The sequence below is a fragment of the Patiria miniata genome, unplaced genomic scaffold (assembly GCF_015706575.1).
Source record: "Patiria miniata isolate m_02_andy unplaced genomic scaffold, ASM1570657v1 HiC_scaffold_5, whole genome shotgun sequence".
Taxonomy (NCBI): domain Eukaryota; kingdom Metazoa; phylum Echinodermata; class Asteroidea; order Valvatida; family Asterinidae; genus Patiria; species Patiria miniata.
Window position 1 is genome coordinate 25,622,466 of NW_024037072.1, and position 19,575 is coordinate 25,642,040.

Consider the following 19,575-nt stretch of genomic DNA (forward strand, 5'->3'; position numbering starts at 1 on the left):
TATATTTTTAAAACATTGTAGCATAGCATGTTCCTTAGCCCCCCATAAAAAAAACACCTTGCATCAACAATTAAAGTAGGTAGAGTGGCATACCCTGTGCTCTTCAGAAAATTGACTTTTTTTCTCTTAACGACTTCTCAATTTGTGTGCTTTGTTTTAAGGAAAACCACTAATTTATAGCGTCTGCAATCCTCTGAAAAGGGATTTCATTTTGCACACAAATGAACCCTCCCTGCAAGAGGCGAATTATTGTCTGACAGCCAATAATTCAAATTTTGTGAAGAAATTATTCAATATTAACGTTGGTGGATTTTTTTCATTCGATAGCTCATTCCAAAGGGAATAACTTTTACAGAAAAATAACAATTAAAAAACAAAGCTTTTTTATGAGGTGAAGCCGAAAATAGCATGGAGAATGCGCCTTTAAATTATAATTGAAATTGTTAATGCAGGAAAAGAGCAACACTTTAACTAAGTTCAATTACACAAGTCCCAGAGCATTGCTAAAATTGTATATTAGTGTAATGAAGAAAAAAAAATAAAGACTGAAAACGAAGAAATTGTTGATTAGAATTTTGTTTCATCACAACAAACTTACATTTTTTGGTGCAGAATTTTGAAGTTCAGCTGCGGGATTGCCAATATGCTGCTGCCTCTGAGTACACTCTCAAGAATGCTTAGTAATCCATGGAAACAGTCAGCATTACAGTAATTACATCCAAACACATAACAGCGCTGTTGAGCTGATAAGTGACCGCGGAGCAGTCTTGTTATTTACCAGATGAAAGCAGCGATAACGTAAACCGCACACTCCCGATAGATATCTGATGACTGGAAATTCCAATTGCATCTGGTCAAATCTCTGACAGGTTCTGACTGGTGGGTGTTGTACCATCTCTCAATGCTGTGAACCAAGTCCTACATGGGGCTCCCCATTATGAAATGGAACAATCCATAATGATTTGCATATATCTAAAGAGGCGAGCTCTGATTGGCTGTGAGCTGCACTTTGGGATGTCACATTTGTAGTGCTGAATGAAGCTTAGGGGTGGACCCTTTGCAAGCTTTTTTTTCTGAGGGTTCTTGTAAAATATAAAAAGATGATTGTTTGTGAAATAGCCAACATATTTCCTGCCATAGAATTTTTGGTATAAGAAAAAAGGACTCCATTCTCTGTAGTTCATCTTTAGTGGTTTCTTATTCGGTTAAGTTTGTTCCCAATTAAACAAATTTTAGAGGGTCTAACATTTCGGTCTTTTAAAGCCAGAGTCCATCATTTGCAGCTATCCAAAAAGTAACTAGCGTAATTATTGTTGAAAAACATACTTGGTTGAAAGATAGTAAGGCAACTAAACTCCCTGCGAAATTATTCTTTCTGGCAAGCTGTCATTTTGAAGAAATCAACTAAAGAAGGCCTTTCCAACGATGCTTCGTAAGAAGCACCGTAGGAAATTCAAATTTGTAGTTCGTTATGTTATTCGGCAAAGCGCGGGGGGGGGGGGGGGGTTAGAATTTTTATTCCCTCACACATGCAATCAATATGAACCACTAGCACGTGTATATAACTGGCTTTAAAAAGTACATGTTTTCAAGGTTACATTTGAAGGTTCTGTAATGGATTTTAGATTGCACCTGTTTTAACTGAATTTCCAATTCAGTTCCCAACCCATCTTTTGTAAATGACAAGGTTAACTTTAATTCATGGTACATGTACATAGATAACAAGTCTACATGCTGGAACTATTTGCAGGGAATATCAAACAAGGATTGATTTATTTTGCAGTGACAAAATATTTTCATCTAAATATAAAATTTGAAGTGCAAAATTGCAAACACATTTGTTCTGGCTGTCAACACTGTACTGATCAAAGCTTCGTATCCCCCTATCCCCACCCCACCCCTCGTTCTGTTGTGGCAGAAAGCCATATATCCACGCATGAACTACTGCGTAATCAAATCAACCTTTATGGCACCTTGTTTGTCACTGACCACTTACAAATTGCAATCTTTAATATCCATGCTGGAATGGCCATGCCTCAGTCGACTAAGACCAGAGGTCAGGACAATCCATACCACGAAGTATCAGATGGTAGCACTCTATATCCAAGTTTAGAAAAGATGCGGTGCAAAAAGTGATGCGCAAACAGAATCTTTGTTCTTTTTTTGTTTCTCTCTCTCTCTCGCAAGAAAGATATGGGGGAAAGATTCAACCATCACCATGGATACCACATGGATGCTTTGGGCTGCGTTGCCAGCAGCAATCTGGCACTCTGTGATTTATTTGACAAAACTGACACAATAAAAAAACAAATTGTAGATCCTCGCAGTGGGTAACTATGCCAACCTGAGCTTTCGGTATCAAGACAATCTGTGCGTGACATTTTAACAAAACTGCCACTCGGGGAAAATGCAAAAAAGTGCTTGCCAATTGTATAGTTGATCAGTCTAATGGAGTTTTTTGTACTATATTATTTAGGTACTTTTTTTAAAATTGAAAATCAGGTGAAATTATTTCTGCTCTATTTAAGTCACCACTTATTGATGATGCCAAGTAGTCCTCCGGTTAATAGAAGGCCATCTGATGAATATCAGTTTAAACGACGGTTCAGGGCCTCGGGCGTATCGTGATGGGGCACTTGATTAATTTTTAACGACAGAGTGCACAGATGAAACCGTACCGTGGGCAATTTTTGACACATTTTTGTATAGCAGGCAGTTTAAGTGCGCCAACCTTCTCTGAATAATTAGAGAATAATGCAGAGGTGACCTTGAATCTTAAGCTGGAACAAATGATACACTATTTGAAATGAACATCTGCAAACATCAGGGCCCAATTTCATGACTCTGCTTAATTATATTACCGTAGTGAAAAATCCCTGCGTACTATAGCAGAAAATTCTGTGCTTATGGTAAGCGTTCACGGGTTAGCAAGGAATTTTGCATACGTCACATGACTAAGGATTCTGTGCTCACACATGTTACAGGGTTAGCACAGCATTTTTCTACTAGCGCTGTTAACACAAAATGGTGATCATAAGCACGGAATTCTGTGGTTTGCAGAGCCATGCAATTGGGCCCTGGACAATATTTTGAAAATAACAACGGAAGACTGAATGAAAAATTGTTGGTTTCATGCAGTTTCATCTATAATATATCTAGTTTGTTAAGAAGTACAAGTTATCTTTTTTGGACTGGCTGTGCCGAATATATTGAATATTCAATCGTCTGAATAGCATTTTTGGAAAAAATGTTGCAACCTGACGCAACTCCTGCGATAGTGTACAAAGTCTATGGAGAGTCAAGAAAATTGTCTATGTATTTCCTAACAAAATTTGAAATGTTTCTCAGTCCCAGATTCATGTCTTATCATCATTTTTGCAATGAATGACCTTCATTGAGATGATATATACACGTAAAGAAAAAAAGTGGCGTCAGGTTGCAACAGTTTTCTGTATTTTTCTGATTTGCATATTCGAAAAATGTGATTGGTCTCGAGAAGATGAAGAGAAATGCCCATGATGTGATTTTAATCATACAATCGTAATCTTTCAAGTATCAGCTAGTCAGCTACATCAGCAAAATCTTAATATGTTCTTGATAGTTAGAAAGCTTGTTTTTCACACAAATCCTGATCAGTAGACCATTTAATTTCCGATCGATGAACGCAGATTTCCTGACCGGCATGTGCATTGTGTGACTGGTGCGCCCAGTTTATGCCTGCGCTTGTAATACTTGTTTGTGTGCTAAGGGTGCAAAGTACCCGGTACGCACAATTAAAATTAATACTAAATGTGCTCATACCTGCATTTGTGGGTCACTCTATTAACTTAGGGTGCACTTTTTTTCCTGTCCCTGTTGCATCTGACGTCTATTATTTTATAATTCTGATGCACTCCTTAATGCAGTCGTCCTCCAAGAGTGATTATGAATAGCTAACTACATACCCGACAACTAAAAATGGTGTTAAAAGTCATTCTTAATTATACTTGAACGGCAAATTACAAAGTACCAAAGTAACAGGGGTAGGAAAAATGTCACACTTTGGACCGTATTAGAATGACACTTGTCTTTGTGAATGCGTCAAGAGGTTCACCTTACCCTATCCTGGTAACCGGACATTGGGAACTTGGAAGATGCATGCACTTTTATGAAGAACATGTGTGACTTCTTAAAACTGACCATTTGAATTTTCTTCTCTCTCATTATGATGTAGGATTGGAAGACTCAACCCATGTGCTGAAAGAACACGGCATGGTATTCAGTGCGACGCTGGGTATGGTGGACGTGACACGAGGGTCCAACTCCTACTACAAACTGCAGATACTGGAAAGTGACACGGGCAAAAAGTAAGAAGACAAGGCGGACCCAGTTGCACAGCGCTCCTGAGCAGGAAATAGTGCTTGCAATTCCACGGTTGTCTTCCGTCAACTCTCCTGTAAAAGTCAAAGCATTTAGGGTGGATTTCTCTCACATAAAATTCCTTTAAGTTAAAGGAAACTTGCAGTGGAAATTCAGCTCATCTTGTTTTCATGCACATTACTATGTGTTGCAACAATACATACAAGATCTTAATACTTGTTTTCATGAGAAGTGACAAGAAAGTGGTAGTTTTTCAATTATTAGCAAATCTTTTCATCAGTATATGTAAGAGGGCGCTATTTTGCTTTTGTCACACAAGGTACTCCTCGTCAAAAGTGCATATGAACAGTAAAAAAATTAGTCCTTCAAAATTACCCACAAAAAGTTTTGAAGAAATATTGGCCACTACTACTGTCCAAACAAGCTGTTTAACATGATAAACAAGTAAAAAGTGGAATTTACTCCCAGAAAATGATGAAAAATTTTATATATATATCTGTGCACAAAGCTATGGAGACACTACTGTTGTACCTTGAATGACATCACGCTTTGGCTAATGAATATGGAAATTTTCATTAGCATAAAAACTAAAATGTTGAAATTTCTCCCTTTTACTGCTACAAAGGAGGTGGAAAGTCATAGTTACATGGCAAGAAAGCTGTTTTAAATGTACTTAAGTCATAAAAATCATATTACATGTTCCCTTTAAGTGTCTAAAATAAGATTCTGTTGTTTTGGCTATAAGATTATTTTCGGTAAATTGCATTACACAAAAAGGACATGGAAAAAGCTTTAATACCCTGCAAAGTGCATTAGGAAATTTTCTCTTACTGTGCATTGTTGGAAGATTCTTTTCTTCCTTCGGTGAAAGGCACACACGTAGTATTGAAATCTTTCCAGTGCCCTTAAATCATTAAAAAAATTATTAACAAATAATCAATCATGAAATCTCTAGAGGGATGTATTTAGGTAACTCACGATACAGTACATGTAACTCGCGTTACAGATTGTTCGCCCAGTTTTGGTTAAAGTTAAAGCATATATTTATCAAACCAGATAATCTCTTTTGGCATAGACTACCGTTCTCACTGACTTAAAAACAAAAACTCGCAACAACACTTGCAATTTGCATCTGAAAGCAAAATGCCAAAACGACTACCTAAAATCAATAATTTTAGCCGCCAAAACCAGTTTTTTTGACACCAAAAAAAAAAATTGTTACCATAATGCCATCTCACTGGCACACCATTCAACTGAAATATCTTGTCCCCTTTAATTTGATGCCACATTTGAAGTTGTTATGCTTGTAGTTCTGAAGATTTTCACCTTCTCGGCTGTGTCCACTTTGCCGTTGACTTATCCTTAGCAAATTTGTGTTCTGAGAAAAAAAATTTGTTCGTAGCAAATTCCTGTGCTGAACAGCTCAAGGAAATTGGTTCCACGTCCCTTTATTTATTGGAATTTTGTGAAGTGTGGAATATCAAAAGTCTATTTGTGACCCTCCAGCACAAAATCGGTCACTTGAACCAATTTTTGAAAATGGGGCGGGGGGGGGGGGGGGGGGATGACATTGAATAAGCTTTCCAGTGATGAACAGAATATGGGAATCAGAAAAAATCTGACAGAGTTACAGGTATTTTCAGGTCCCCATTTCAGAGCCTCGGAGAATTAAAAAAAAATAATTTATGTCCAGAGCTTGACAAAAGCTCAAACTGAATGTTTGGTAAAATCTGCACCAAAGTGCCATAAATAGATTCAGTGCAAAACTGTAAATCGGAAGCACAAATCTCTTGGGGGGGGGGGGGGGGAGTTAATTTGGATCAGACTCCTGACTCCTGAATGGCATTGGAATCAATTTCAAAAACGAGGGATTCAAGCATGGCTATCTAACTGAATCCTTAATCTCACCAGTCTCCCTTTTTTATTATTGCCTGATTTTTTTTTTCACAGCTACTGGGTCTTCAGATCCTGGGGGCGTGTCGGGACGGGTATCGGGGGCAACAAGGTGGAGCAGTACAGAGGCAATAAGGCTGATGCCCGTCGGAAGTTTGTGGAACTTTACACCGAGAAAACTGGCAACCCTTTCGGCACCAAGAACTTTGAGAAGATACCTCATAGATTCTATCCCCTGGATATTGACTATGGAGATGATGTACGTATTCCCTTCAAGATTGCTTCCCTTTCCCGCTTTTGTTTTCCTGTAATTGAAACCTTGTTACCCTGATTTAGTGCTTCCTTGTTTTTGGACTGCCTGTCCGCCATGTTTCCTTACTGCACTGTTTTTTCTGGAATCTGAGCTTCCTTGTTTTCCTTGCTCCATGCTTCCTTGCCTTTTCATTTCCTGGCTGGATTATACTTCCCAGTTTTCCATTCGTCTTCGTCTGCTTGCCCTTGGTATCCTTGCAAATGCTCAGGCTGCCTTGTGTCCTTGATCCTTTTCGTTCTTGCTGCCATGTTTTCATTGGTTGCCTTATTGTTTGCCATTTTTGTTTCCAATTCTTGTTTAGTCCCCATTTGTTTACCTGTGCCTTTCTTTGTCAAACTACCAGCTTTGTTTTTGACTGATATTTGTCCCCAGGAGGAGATTGCCAAGCTGGACGAGGCTGTCGATATCGACTCCAAGCTCCACCCACAAATCCAGAACCTGATGAAACTCATCTTTGACATCGACACTCTGAAAAAGACTATGGTTGAGTTTGAGGTGAGTCTTTCATGCAAAGCGTGTGTGACCAGAGCCTGTGGAATGAGTCTTTAGGACATAATTGGTTTTCTTTCACATGCAGTGGAAACACCATCCTCTGCTCTCCTTAACCCTAACCCTCCTCAATCCTCCAAAATCCTTCTTGTGGTTTTGGAGGATTATGGAGGATTGAAGCTGAATGGTATTTTTTTTAGATAAGGATTTTGGAGGATTGAGGCTGAATGGTATTTTTTAGAAAAGGATTTTGGAGGATTGAGGCTGAATGGTATTTTTTTCAGAAAAGGATTTTGGAGGATTGAGGCTGATAGGTATTTTGAGGCAGAACTGTCTGACGATTTTGAAGGATTGAGGGGCTGGGTACCCTTCATTTGAACATAAGTGCAACATTTTTGGATGAGGATGATTTTGGAGGATTGAGGATGAATGCATTTTGAGGCAGGACTGTCTGAAAATTTTGAAGAATTTAGGTGCTGTTGTCAAATTTTGGAGGATTGAGGATGGTTCCTAGCAAAAAGGCCTAGGGGGTTAGGGTTATAATATATCATTCGGCTTGACAACTTATATACGGAAATTGAAATTTATCATTAGCAGACGGAAGTTGAATGTTCCTGGCATTGGTAATGAGATATGTTGCTAAATATGGATTGGAACTTCAGTTGCCAGGATTTTCCGTAAAGAGGCTGTAATATTATTTCAACAGTCAAATCCTACACGGAATCAATTAACAGTTGAAGAAGCAGAATTTGAACCCTGACCTCCAGAATACTATACCAGGGCTCCACCATCTGAGTCAGCTCACACTATGTTAGTGGTCTCAAAATTTGTCACCGATTTTATTTGTATTCTGGCAATGAAGAAGAAGAAGTTTTTTCTGTACTCATGATGAGTGAAATCACTGTATTGCCCCAAACTGCCCCACCTATCACTCCCTTTGGTGCCCAAAACTGCATGAGTACCCTCTATGGCTTTATGGATTCATCAATGAATAGACACAATGTAATACAATGTAGTACAAGTTTTAGATGGTTTAAGCCCTGTCCGCACTGGACTTTTTTTGGTCAAACTAACCGAGACTATGGGTACTTTTCCCATTTTAAGTCCAGTGCGGGACAGCCTGGGACGTTTTCCTCTCAGTTACTTTTCCTGAGTCCAGCAGTTACTTTTACTGGCCAACTGCTGCCCAGGAAAATTGACCGGGTGCCCAGGAAAACTGACCAGGTCACTTTTCCCGAGACGATAAGTCCAGTGCGGACAGTGCGAGTCGGTAAAATCGTCTCAGGAAAGCGTTCATCCGGCCCTAGCGCCCTATGCATACAAAGACCGCACGAACCTGCACGTGCAGTGGCGGAAAATTTTGTAGAAACACGCTGCGGTGTATCATCAAGTCCGAGCGGTAAAATCTCGTTACAAATATATTTCAACGGAGAAATACATACACAGAAAAGAGAGATCACATTGTGGGAATTAATTTGCAGAAATTCTCTTTCTCCACCGTATTTTCTATGATCCAAATTCGTCCTGTTAGGCTGTTACGCTACTGTAGTCATGCACGGCGCATCATGGTCTGGTACCGTACGTAGGCCGTAGTCACTGGTTCTGGTCCTACATCATAGCTTTGATTCTGTTAGCAATGCGATGGGAACCAACGAATACCGATGGCACTGCTGCCGCACGGAATATCGTACAGCGGCATGGCTTCGATGTCGTGCATCACAATGCGTCGGAAATACTAGGGTTTTCCGTCAAGATTTAGCGTGTGAAGATGAAATAATATCGTGTAAACGATTATGTTATGCATGCAAATGGCGTGTGTAATATTACTGAGCGTATCGGTGGCTGAAAATGTGATCGGCAGTTTGTTTTCTGCGTACGGTGAGTCATTACACTGACACAGTGACAGCTCGGTTACATTCTCCCACGCGGTCTGGGTAAAATTTCCCGTGTCGAAAGTCCAAGTGCGGACAGTGGTCACATTTGACCATTTCTCATTTTACTATCGTCTCGTTAAAACCTCCCAAAAAAAAAGTCCAGTGCGGACACGGCTTAAGACAGAATGGGAGGAATGTATTTTTCTTATTGCAAGTGAAAATGTAATTACCATCTAAAGTGGGAAAATAATGGGGGATTTATCTCTTCTAGATCGACATGGACAAGATGCCTCTGGGGAAGTTATCTCGCTCCCAGATACAGAACGCCTACTCTGTGCTGACAGAGCTTCAAACAGTAAGCCACTTCATTATTTTTTCCTTTCATTTTAATAGGTTTCAAATCCGTACTTATTGTGGACATACTTTTGGTAAATGTTACATGCGGTTACTGTCATCACGAACTTGGTGAAGATGGGAGTCTGCTATTTTTTTGTGGTTTAAACCCAATCTCGGTTTTTATAGTAGTATCCCACTTTGGGAGTCAGGTTGGCACAGTGGTTACTTTCCTCGCCTTCCACCTCTATGGCCCGGGTTCGATTCCTGCCTGGTCCACATGTGGATGGGGTTTTCAGTCCCATCTGGGCTTTTGTTACATCTTTGATTTGCACCAATATATAGTAAGAAACAAACCAGTAACTATTTCCTTAAATGCTGCTCTATGCCCTAGAGCATTGATTTACTACTCCCTTTGTTTCCTTTAATAACTCCAGCTGATTGAGGCCGGTAATGCTAGCAGGAACGCCATGCTAGACGCTACCAACAGATTCTTTACTCTCATTCCTCATAACTTCGGCTTCGAATCCATCCCCCTCCTGAACACGTTGGAAGTCATACAGGTGGGTTTCTTTGTCCTTCTTGTACCTATAAACTCACTGACTAACCCGCTGACTGACTGACTGACTGACTCCCCCGTCACTTGTGGCTTAGACTGGTTGAAGATCAAGAGAGGACGCTTTTTTTCCTCTTTCAAGAACCCAGTAGACAGTACTTGCACGTATAGCACAAAGTACGCATTACTAATGTTATACTTAATGTGCACCAAGCCATATCATCATCACATGAGAGTCAGGTGTCGCCGACAGTGCTTTGGAATGTCTCTCCCAGTGGTCTTCCCAACTCTCCCTCTCTTACCATTGAGGGGGTACTTGCGCACAGAGCCCATACATAGCGAATCAACGTGTGCAAAGTGTGTCCTGCACAGTGGAGTAAGCACTAATAGGCTCATATTGCCATCTGCTCTTCCTGCATATGGTTCTTATTAAGAGGGAAGGGTCATTCCATGTCAAATCACCCAATGGATTAAACCCCACCTGCTTCAAATTTGCTCTTTTTTAGTGTAATTTAGGCTGAAAGAGCTGAAATTTTAAGTTTTAGCTTCATCGGACGAACAGTTTTTGCATTACCACCCACCATTGTTTGGTGATTTTGGGCAAAATGGGCGAGGCCGCCAATATTCAAATGACCTTTTCTCCATAACCTGTGTGCCAAATTTGTTGGTGTTGGTTGCTTTGGAAAGGTAACATCATAAGGAATCAAAATACATGTACTATGACTTTTCATGTCGGAGTAATTTGAAGTATGATGACCTTTTGACCTTTACTTTGAACTTGAATTTAACCTTGTGGATCATGTGATCCACAAGGTTGCTAATTTGGTTGCTGAAGTTTGCTGTATTTTCATTTGGATACTTGTATTTTTAATTCAGCTGAAGACAAAGATGCTTGATAGCTTGCTGGAGATAGAGGTTGCCTACAGCCTGTTGAAAGCCAGCCGAGGAACCCAGGCCGAGCAGAATCCAATCGACGCTAACTACGAGAAACTCAAGTGTCTCATGGAGGTTAGAAACTCATTGAATTGATACTGTCAAACTTGAAACCTCGAACAAAATCATGGCTGCTTAGTTCAAAACTTTACTAAGCACGTGAAGTATTTGCTGAGCCAAAACAAGCTGTCAGCCGAAACATAATGCAGATCTGCAGCTGATTTTGTGTATTGATGTATACATGTACATGGCACCACCGGTGAAGGGAACAGATAGACAGCCTTAGTAATAGAGTACCGAAGTGTGACATCATTTAGAACCAGAAAGCGTCGTGCAAACGAATGGAGTATGCGCGCATGTTGGTTCATGGGCTGAATCACACGCTAAATTGTCTTTTACACACATTTTGTGAGCGTGATGTATTCACTTCGGTACTCTATAGTTGATAACCAGGGAAGATTCAGGGGGCCAACGGGGGCCAACGGGGGCCATGCCCCCCCCCCCCCCCCAAAACCCATTTGTTTTTTCGTGATGTCGCAATAAAGGCAGGCACTGTGTACACCACCATCTTTTCCTAAACAAAATTGGTAAAAGTGGTCAGAAATTGCCACAGATCGCACCACAGAGCATCTAGAATCCAAAAAATATTCACGGCCCATGAGCGGGCACTGAACCCCACGCCGTAATTTTTTGGACCCACTTTGTGAACGACCACAATTGTGTTTGCTCCCCCCCCCCAAAAAAACTTGTGTTCTGGATTCGCCCTTGCACTATAAACGCTTCTTGTCTTAATGTCTTTTTAAGAATCAAAAATACTGTCTGTTGAGGACACGTGCTGTAGATGTAGATTTGTACCCTTAAAAGGATTTTTTTCACAAAGATTAGACAACAGTCTTCTAACTGATAAGGCTTTGTCCGTTTCTCAACAGGTTGTTCCTCAAGGCAGTGATGAGTTCAAGATGATTGAGGTGTACACTAAGAACACCCACGGTGCCACTCACAGCTCCTACAAACTCAAAGTGGAGGAGGTCAGTCCTGAGACCCTATTATTCCCATCAACTCTTTCTTTTCAAGTATTTACTTTTCTATTATAAGATGGAATTTTGCGTCGGGGTGATATAAATCAAATTAGGTTTTGCCCTTCATTTACTTTTCAATATTTTTTTTTTTTTTTGGTCTGTTGCTTCCTTCCTTATTCCGACTCTTCACACCCTAATTCATGTCTTTTCATGTGTCTTTGTGTTCTTGACAAAAGCTCACAATGGCTTTAACGCAAAGGCCTTTCTTTCCCATGACATTCCAGTTTAAATCTGGGGGGGGGGGGGGTTTGGAGGTGGAGGTGGAAGGGTGTTGGGGGTGGAGGGGGAGGGGTTTAATGTTGAAGTGGTGCCAAATACATGCGCATACTCACAGGAAGAGTCACTCAAATGTTACTAATTTTCGTGGTTCATGGCTTCTGAAAAAATCTGGATCAGTGTAAAAATAGAAAACAAACTGTTAGTGGTAGGGGTTTGTACAATTTCTTCTATGATGTGAAATCACCTAGCAATCCAATGTCTGACCGTTTCATTCCCTGATTCCAGGGTTCTGAACATTATTGACTTGTATGCGCTCCATGCCCTGCTGTTGGGATCGGGAACTGAGGTTGAGTTGAAGTTGCAAAAATGCTAATAGTGATGATGCTTAAAGAGAGCCTGCTTTTGAGCCCTTAACTCATTAAATCTGAGGATTGATTGAGGTCTTTCTGAATTGCTGCCAACTGTATAACAGAAGTCTGATATTAAAGAGGTTGTGGAATGCTCGAAGACATTTCCGTCATTTTTTGGGTATATGTAGCCTAAGGTGTGATGAAATAAAAACGACTATTGTTTCTGTCATGAAATGAGTACAAAGGGTACTTTGAGAGCTATTTTTCAGGTCCTGTTTCGACCCGAACTTGCAATTTGTGTAAAAGTCGTTGTTGCGGGCAGCAAACAAAACACAGTAAATCGTGACGTAATAAACAGGACTCGTTTATGCTACTCTGCATCTGGAGTCCTGTTTATTACGTCACGAATTACTGTGTTTTGTTTGCTGCCCGCAACGACGACTTTTACACAAATTGCACGTTCGGGTCGAAACAGGCATGACAGGACTTGAAAAACAGCTCTCAAAAGTACCTTTTGTACTCATTTTATGACAGAAACAATAGTCGTTTTTATTTCATCACACCTTAGGCTACATGTACCCAAAAAATGACGGAAATGTCTTCGAGCATTCCACAACCTCTTTAAAATTTGTAAGAAACCTTCACAGACAGGTCACTGACAGTCATAACACTCTAAGCAAATCCTACCTTGAGTTGTCCTGTATGTCGTCGTTTTCTACAGGTATTTCGTCTGGATCGAGGAGATGAGACAGCACGTTACAAACCATTCAAGAAGCTGCATAACCGCATGCTGCTGTGGCACGGCTCCAGACTATCAAACTACTGTGGTATCCTGTCACAGGGCCTGCGCATCGCCCCGCCTGAAGCCCCAGCTGTGAGTTGCTTTGTTACAAGGTGTTTTTTTTTTCCCACAGCGGGTGTGAAACTCTCCGTTGACTTGAGCTGCTTATGTTGGTTGGTTGGTGGGTGGGTGGTGGGTTGGTGGGTGGACTCTGGACAGTTTACTCCGCCATACCCGGTATGTGACCTGTTCTGTCAAAAGTAAACGCTTCTGGGCAGAGGTTGAAATTGAGACAGGGCCAAAAAAAGCTGTGGGGGTTACTTTTTTCCATTTTCTAATTTTTGCATATTTGTAATCCCGAGCATGTCTAAAATATACTATAAAAGTTTGAAACCCTAATTTGATCTCTAATTATAGTATTTTTGATGATTGGCTAAGGTATATCAGTTAAAGAAATGTCTGTTTTGTGACGTTTGTGTCCATTTTCTCTGTTTTCTACTTTTCGACACAATGAACTTCAAAATAGCATAACTCTGCCCAGGAATGACCGGTTTCAAAAATTAAACCACCTATTAAAAGGAAACAGAACATATTTTAACAATATGCAAAAATCTCATTTTTGACCTATGCCCAGAAAAGTCTGATTTTGACAGAACAGGTCACATATATTGTATTCATATCACTCAAGTATTACAGCTTTGCATTCGAAGACCACTTTTGAAAACTTAATGCGCATGAGTCTAATTTGCATATTTTTGCAGATTAGATCACGCCCCATTCAGGTGCACAGACAGTGCCGTATTAAAGGCGTCTTCACATGTTACCCAGCCGCCGTGGGTAGTACCACTTGGTACTTTCTTTAGTTAGTGCATGTGAATCAGTTTGTAGAGATAAATTCCTCATGACTTCAGTGAACAACTACCCCTTTAACGGTTACAAGCGAGAGTTGGGGAAGACCACTAGGAGAGACGTTTGAATACATTGCCGACGACGCCTTTATGCACATTTAGAATAAAGTTAGTTGTGTTACTTCGCTCAGTACTTGTGCAAACCAGTACGCGTACGAGGTGCGTCCCATCCACTGGGCTCTTGAAAGTGGTAAAACAGCGCCCTCTCTTGTTCGCACGGTGAGCCCGTAGTAAATCTCAATTGAAGCAAATCTCTGAGTTGCAGTCTTGTAGAGTCCTTTTCTTCAGCCGTGCCCGAATCACGTGGCTACGGCTGGAATATATCACACAGGACTATGGGAAGTGGCTGCAGACATTGGCCAGTGGCTTCAATAGGGTGTGCCTGTTATTCCCGGTTGTAGTCAAGTGATTCGGACACGGCCTGAGTCCCCAAGCGTACTGATATGTGACCTGTTTTGTCAAAAGTAGACGCTTCTGGGCAGAGGTTGAAATTCAGATAGGGCCAAAAAACGCTGTGGGGGTGATTTTTATCGATTTCCAAATTTTTGCATAGTTGTAATAAAATATATTATAAAAGTTTGAAACCCTAATTTGAACTCTACATATACTATTTTTGATGATTTTGATAAGGTATATCAGTTAAAGAAATAACTGTTTTGTGACGTTCGTGGCCATTTTCTCCGTTTTCTACTTTTTGACACAATGAACTTCAAAATAGCATAACTCTGCCCAGGAGTGACCGGTTTCAAAAATTAAACCACCTATTAAAAGGAAAAAGAACATATGTTAACAATATGTAAAAATATTATTTTCAACCTTATGCCCAGAAAAGTCTGATTTTGACAGAACAGGTCACATATTATCTTGTAACAGAAGGAATCAAGCCTAAACACCCAGGCTAGGTCTGCTGGGTACTTCAACTTGCATGAATAAGAACATGTGTGTTGGGACTCACAGCTGAAAAGGTTTGCCATGTACAAATATTAGCTTTGAATCTGGACGCTGCAACTCCGACCACAAATAGTTGAGATATTTTCAGCGTATATTTCCCTTTTGTTTACAAATTTTTCAAAAGCCATAGTACCAACACCACAATGTGTAGTTTTTCAGGTTTAATTTTGACTAATTCACCACGTCCGTCTTGGATTTGTTTGTCCCACCAGACGGGTTACATGTTTGGCAAGGGCGTGTACTTTGCCGACATGGTGTCCAAGAGCGCCAACTACTGCTTCACTAACCGCAACAACTCGACGGGCCTGATGCTGCTGTGTGAGGTTGCTATCGGCAACATGCATGAGCTGACTAGTTCCTCCTACATCACCCAGCTACCTAGTGGGAAACATAGCACCAAGGGTAAGCACCATGCTAGGGCTGGGCATTGACGGGTATTGAAACCAGTATCCGAAAATCGTCACAGGCATTCGGTTACCCGTCAGAGAGGAAAAAGAGAGAACGCTGTACTCTAAAACTAGTAGTCACTGGTGATTTGTTCTGCTTGTCAAGTAAAACAATGAAAAAAACACAGCTTTGTTAATAAATGCTCCAAGAAAAAAAAGGCAGTTGATCTCACCTCCTCCTGCCATTTGTTTTCTTTGTCAACTTTTATCCCCTCTCGGGTGCTTGTTGTCACTCACGACTAATGACTTTTGGGATGTGGGCTGGGAACAAACAATAGGCCTCATGTATTGAAGTAGAGTTGGAGGGAAATGGTTTTGTATTGTGGAATCCGGCGATCGGAATTAGAAGCTTTTACTGCGGTGGTGTCATACTCACGTGCATGCTGCATGTGTCCTTAAAGACGGAAGCGCACACGCATTTTGGTGTTCCTATTGGTTGAAGGAGCCCGGGGTGCGTGTGTAGTACCTGAGCGTGACTCACGCGAGCCTGGTACTTCCACAGAAAATGGCTGCTGCCGGATTTGTGTATAGCTTGGGTAGGCATACATTGTAAGTTTACTTGTTCTACATAACCCCCGAGGACAGACACACAAAGGGAGAACAACAGATCCTTGCAGTCCTCAAGAGTTGGGTCTTTTGTTCAAAACGGTCCTCTGTGGTAGGTTTGTGTGCTTAGTCTATGGGAGTGTGTTATATAACAGGGACAAAGGAAAACACAAAGCATTGTCCTTGGGAGTATACTAAACAGTGTGTGAACCTTTTGCGCATTCATTGTTACTAGACTAACATGACAAAGTATACCCTCTGAAATACCTTCCAACACATAAAGTCTCTGTTTTAAAGTCAATGTTTAGAATTGCAATTAGTACTACTGAGCTGGGAATTTGTTTTCATTTCACAGTAGTTGGACAATTGCGCTAAAAACAAAATGTGCCATTCTGACTGTTTTGACCTTACACTTCTGCACGTATTTGTGTTTTGACAAATGTCTTAGAATGTCTGACCATGCGTGTCCCACTCTCCAAATATTGTACTCTTTTTTGATGTAATGTGTTTCAAACTTTCATTTTTGTGTGTGCGAACATTAGGGCCCACACTTATGTCATTTTAATGCTTCCACGATAAAATATCATCGCTGAAACTGTTTGTGTTTTTTTTCACTTGTTTTTCTTTACCAGGAATTGGTGGGACCTACCCAGATCCAAAAGGTCAAATCACCCTGGATGATGGCACCATTGTGCCCACAGGGAAGGCTAAGAGCACCTCTAGCTACTCAAGTCTGCTGTATAACGAGTATCCTTTACATCAAGTTAGCATTTATAGAATTTCAGAGAGTTATGAGGGTTTGGACTGGGTGATTCTGGCCTTAAGCTACTATGCACTGTAAAAAAAAGAGCAGTTGTGACCAATTATCCACAAACCATGCTGAAAATGCCAGAATATTAATGCAGTAATTGATATATTATAAAATTTTGCACAAGTGTCTTCGCAACAGTAACAAAGAGAGAATATCAATATAAGGTTTTGCCCTTCACCAACATATTTACACTGTATACTTAGTGTGTTACCTCCCGAGTGAAAGTTGGAAAAATCACTCGGGTGGGACTCGAACCCACGACCTCCTGCTTTCTAGTGCAGACGTCTTACCACTTGACCACCAAGCTTACGGGATCGAATCTGATGTACATAACTGAGTATACAGTGTTAATATATCAACGAACGGTTACACCTAATATTGATTTACATCCCCCCCCCCCCCCGATGCAAAATTCCATCTTACGTAAGAGAGAATAGTCAATTGCCTAGCCCACTCATGAAGATGCAACAAGTTTGTGTGAATTCAGATTGATATTTTGAATCGTACGCGTGCAGACCAGTTCAAGCACAAAGTTTTTTTTGGGGGGGGAAGGGAAGGGGAGGCACCATTTGACTCTAGGTGGCGCTGTTCATAGTATACATACCAGTAGATACATGCATAATGTGTGCTTTTCAGCCCTTTAGTCACTGTAGCACCTGAGAACATCCTGCTTATCACTCGCTGTACCGCCAGAAAACGCCCGAGCACTCTATGGTTTTATCCATGAATAAACATAACCTAATACAATGTAATACAGGTGCTAATATGTAAATGATGATTCGCACTGTCATACACATTAATTTATTGTCCTTTTTTTCAAAACTTATAATTTTTTTTTTACATTTTGTTTAGCACAAAAATCTGGGAGTACGGTATCCCTCAGCCCATCCTCCTCAATCAAAAGAGGGGACAACTCTGCCATTCCTCGCGGATGCGCACCACTGATTTGGGGCTTTTGTTAATTTTTGTTTTTAATATGGTGTATGATGACATCTGTGGGCAACTGTGATTCTTTTCTTTAACCCGGCTCAACAGATTCATCGTGTACGACGTGTCACAGATCCGCATGAAGTATCTCATCAAGATGAATTTCATCTATTAGTTGCTTATTTTCCGTCTTAACATCCGAGGCCAATTACATCGAGCTGCTCAGCACTGGAAAATTACTGAACAGAACAGAGGAGGTATTTGGTTTTTATAGCAAAAACACAGCGGGTTTCAAAGCAACCGTCATGCAGTTTTTCGTTTCCAGCTCGTGAGTGATTTTCTGCCATATATACGCCTTGCTCATAAATTTGCTCAGCTTTATTTTGGAGAAGAATTTGATGTGAAAATCACTCATTTTTGCCATGGAGAGGGACGACTACACGACTACTTGTAGGGAAGATCATATTTTGAGGGAAAAATTTCTCTAAATTCATTGGATTACCCCAAAAAGTTTGAACGGAAGTGAAAGAGGGTAAAAGACCTTAAATTAGGTCCGCATGTTGAGCAGCCTGGCGATTTGTATTTTACCAAATTTTTGGATGTGAGGGTAATGTGGCGAAACAGGGCACCTACAGACTAGTCTAATCGCTATGAATTATGTATGCGCGCATAGGTCATTAATATTAATGGGTCATTAATATTAATGGTGCGCGTAGACTAATCCGCAATGAATTATATGGCGTGACTTGAGCATCAATAATGCATGAGCGCGCGTAAGCCTATCACCAGGGTGCATTGCGCAAGATCAGGGCGCTTATAAAGTGGTGCTTGACATCGCCTAGCCACTAGGTTTCACTGGATTAACACAACGATGTAACAGTTTTGCATCACCGTCGCCATCTTGAAACGAACTGGCTAGGCGATGTCAAGCACCTCTTTATAAGCGCCCTGATTTTGGGCAATGCGCGCTGGTGATTGGCTTACGGGCGCTCATGCATTATTGATGCTCAAGTCACGCCATATAATTCATTGCGGATTAGTCTACGCGCACCATTAATATCAATGACCTATGCGCGCATACATAATTCATAGATTAGACTAGTCTGTAGGTGCCCTGTTTCGCCACAGTACTTCTCATTGATGGGAATTTATATACTTGTCTGCACTCAGAAACAAAGATAAAGTTGTACCTTTAGCAATTGATTCAACTCCAATTTGTCTTAGTAACGATGTTAAAAGAGTCTTAAGAAGCAAGAAATGACTTAAATCTGAAATTTGGCGTCACATGTTCACTATAAAGGTCTGTGAGAAAAGGATTGGAAAAATGATTTTTACCAGTGTTTGTTTTTGCATCATTGTTATGCATGAATCATACATTCTGTTCAAAGTTATGACAAAGTAATAACAAAAAATCATTTGATTTTAGCAAGGTTTTCTTCGAGGTAGCACATTGTCGCATCATTTTTCCTTTCTTGGCATTCGTTTGTCTTATAAGTATTTTTAATCCATGTTAATACAAAAAGTTTGCAAATTAATCAATTGATTATACAACTTAGTACTGTATAATTGTGAAACTTATTTTGTAAAAAACCCACACTTGTTTGCCCTTAGCAGTTTTGTAGCTTGAAATTGTTTCAGGAATATGAAAGCCATGTATTCAGTTGACACATTCATGACATCAAAAGTTGAGCATCAGATATGTTTTGGTTGTATTGTAACTTTTTTAATGTAAAAAGATACCAGTTTAGCTTTGTTTTTGTCTCTTTCTGTAGATTGGAATGTTTTTTAAGTCAACTTGTACATTGAC

The 19,575-nt window shown here is 40.4% G+C and overlaps 1 protein-coding gene across 1 annotated transcript; it reads left to right on the top strand.

The window, feature by feature from the left end:
- Window positions 1-4,203: 4,203 nt before the first annotated feature.
- On the top strand, window positions 4,204-18,348 carry LOC119741316 (poly [ADP-ribose] polymerase 1-like; the record flags this gene model as incomplete). Its single annotated transcript, XM_038217066.1, has 11 exons — window positions 4,204-4,346; window positions 6,310-6,511; window positions 6,938-7,060; window positions 9,200-9,283; window positions 9,699-9,824; window positions 10,694-10,825; window positions 11,680-11,778; window positions 13,120-13,272; window positions 15,251-15,440; window positions 16,663-16,777; window positions 17,877-18,348. Coding segments are annotated over 11 exons (1,434 nt in total), but the record flags the coding sequence as incomplete, so codon positions are not given.
- Window positions 18,349-19,575: the final 1,227 nt, after the last annotated feature.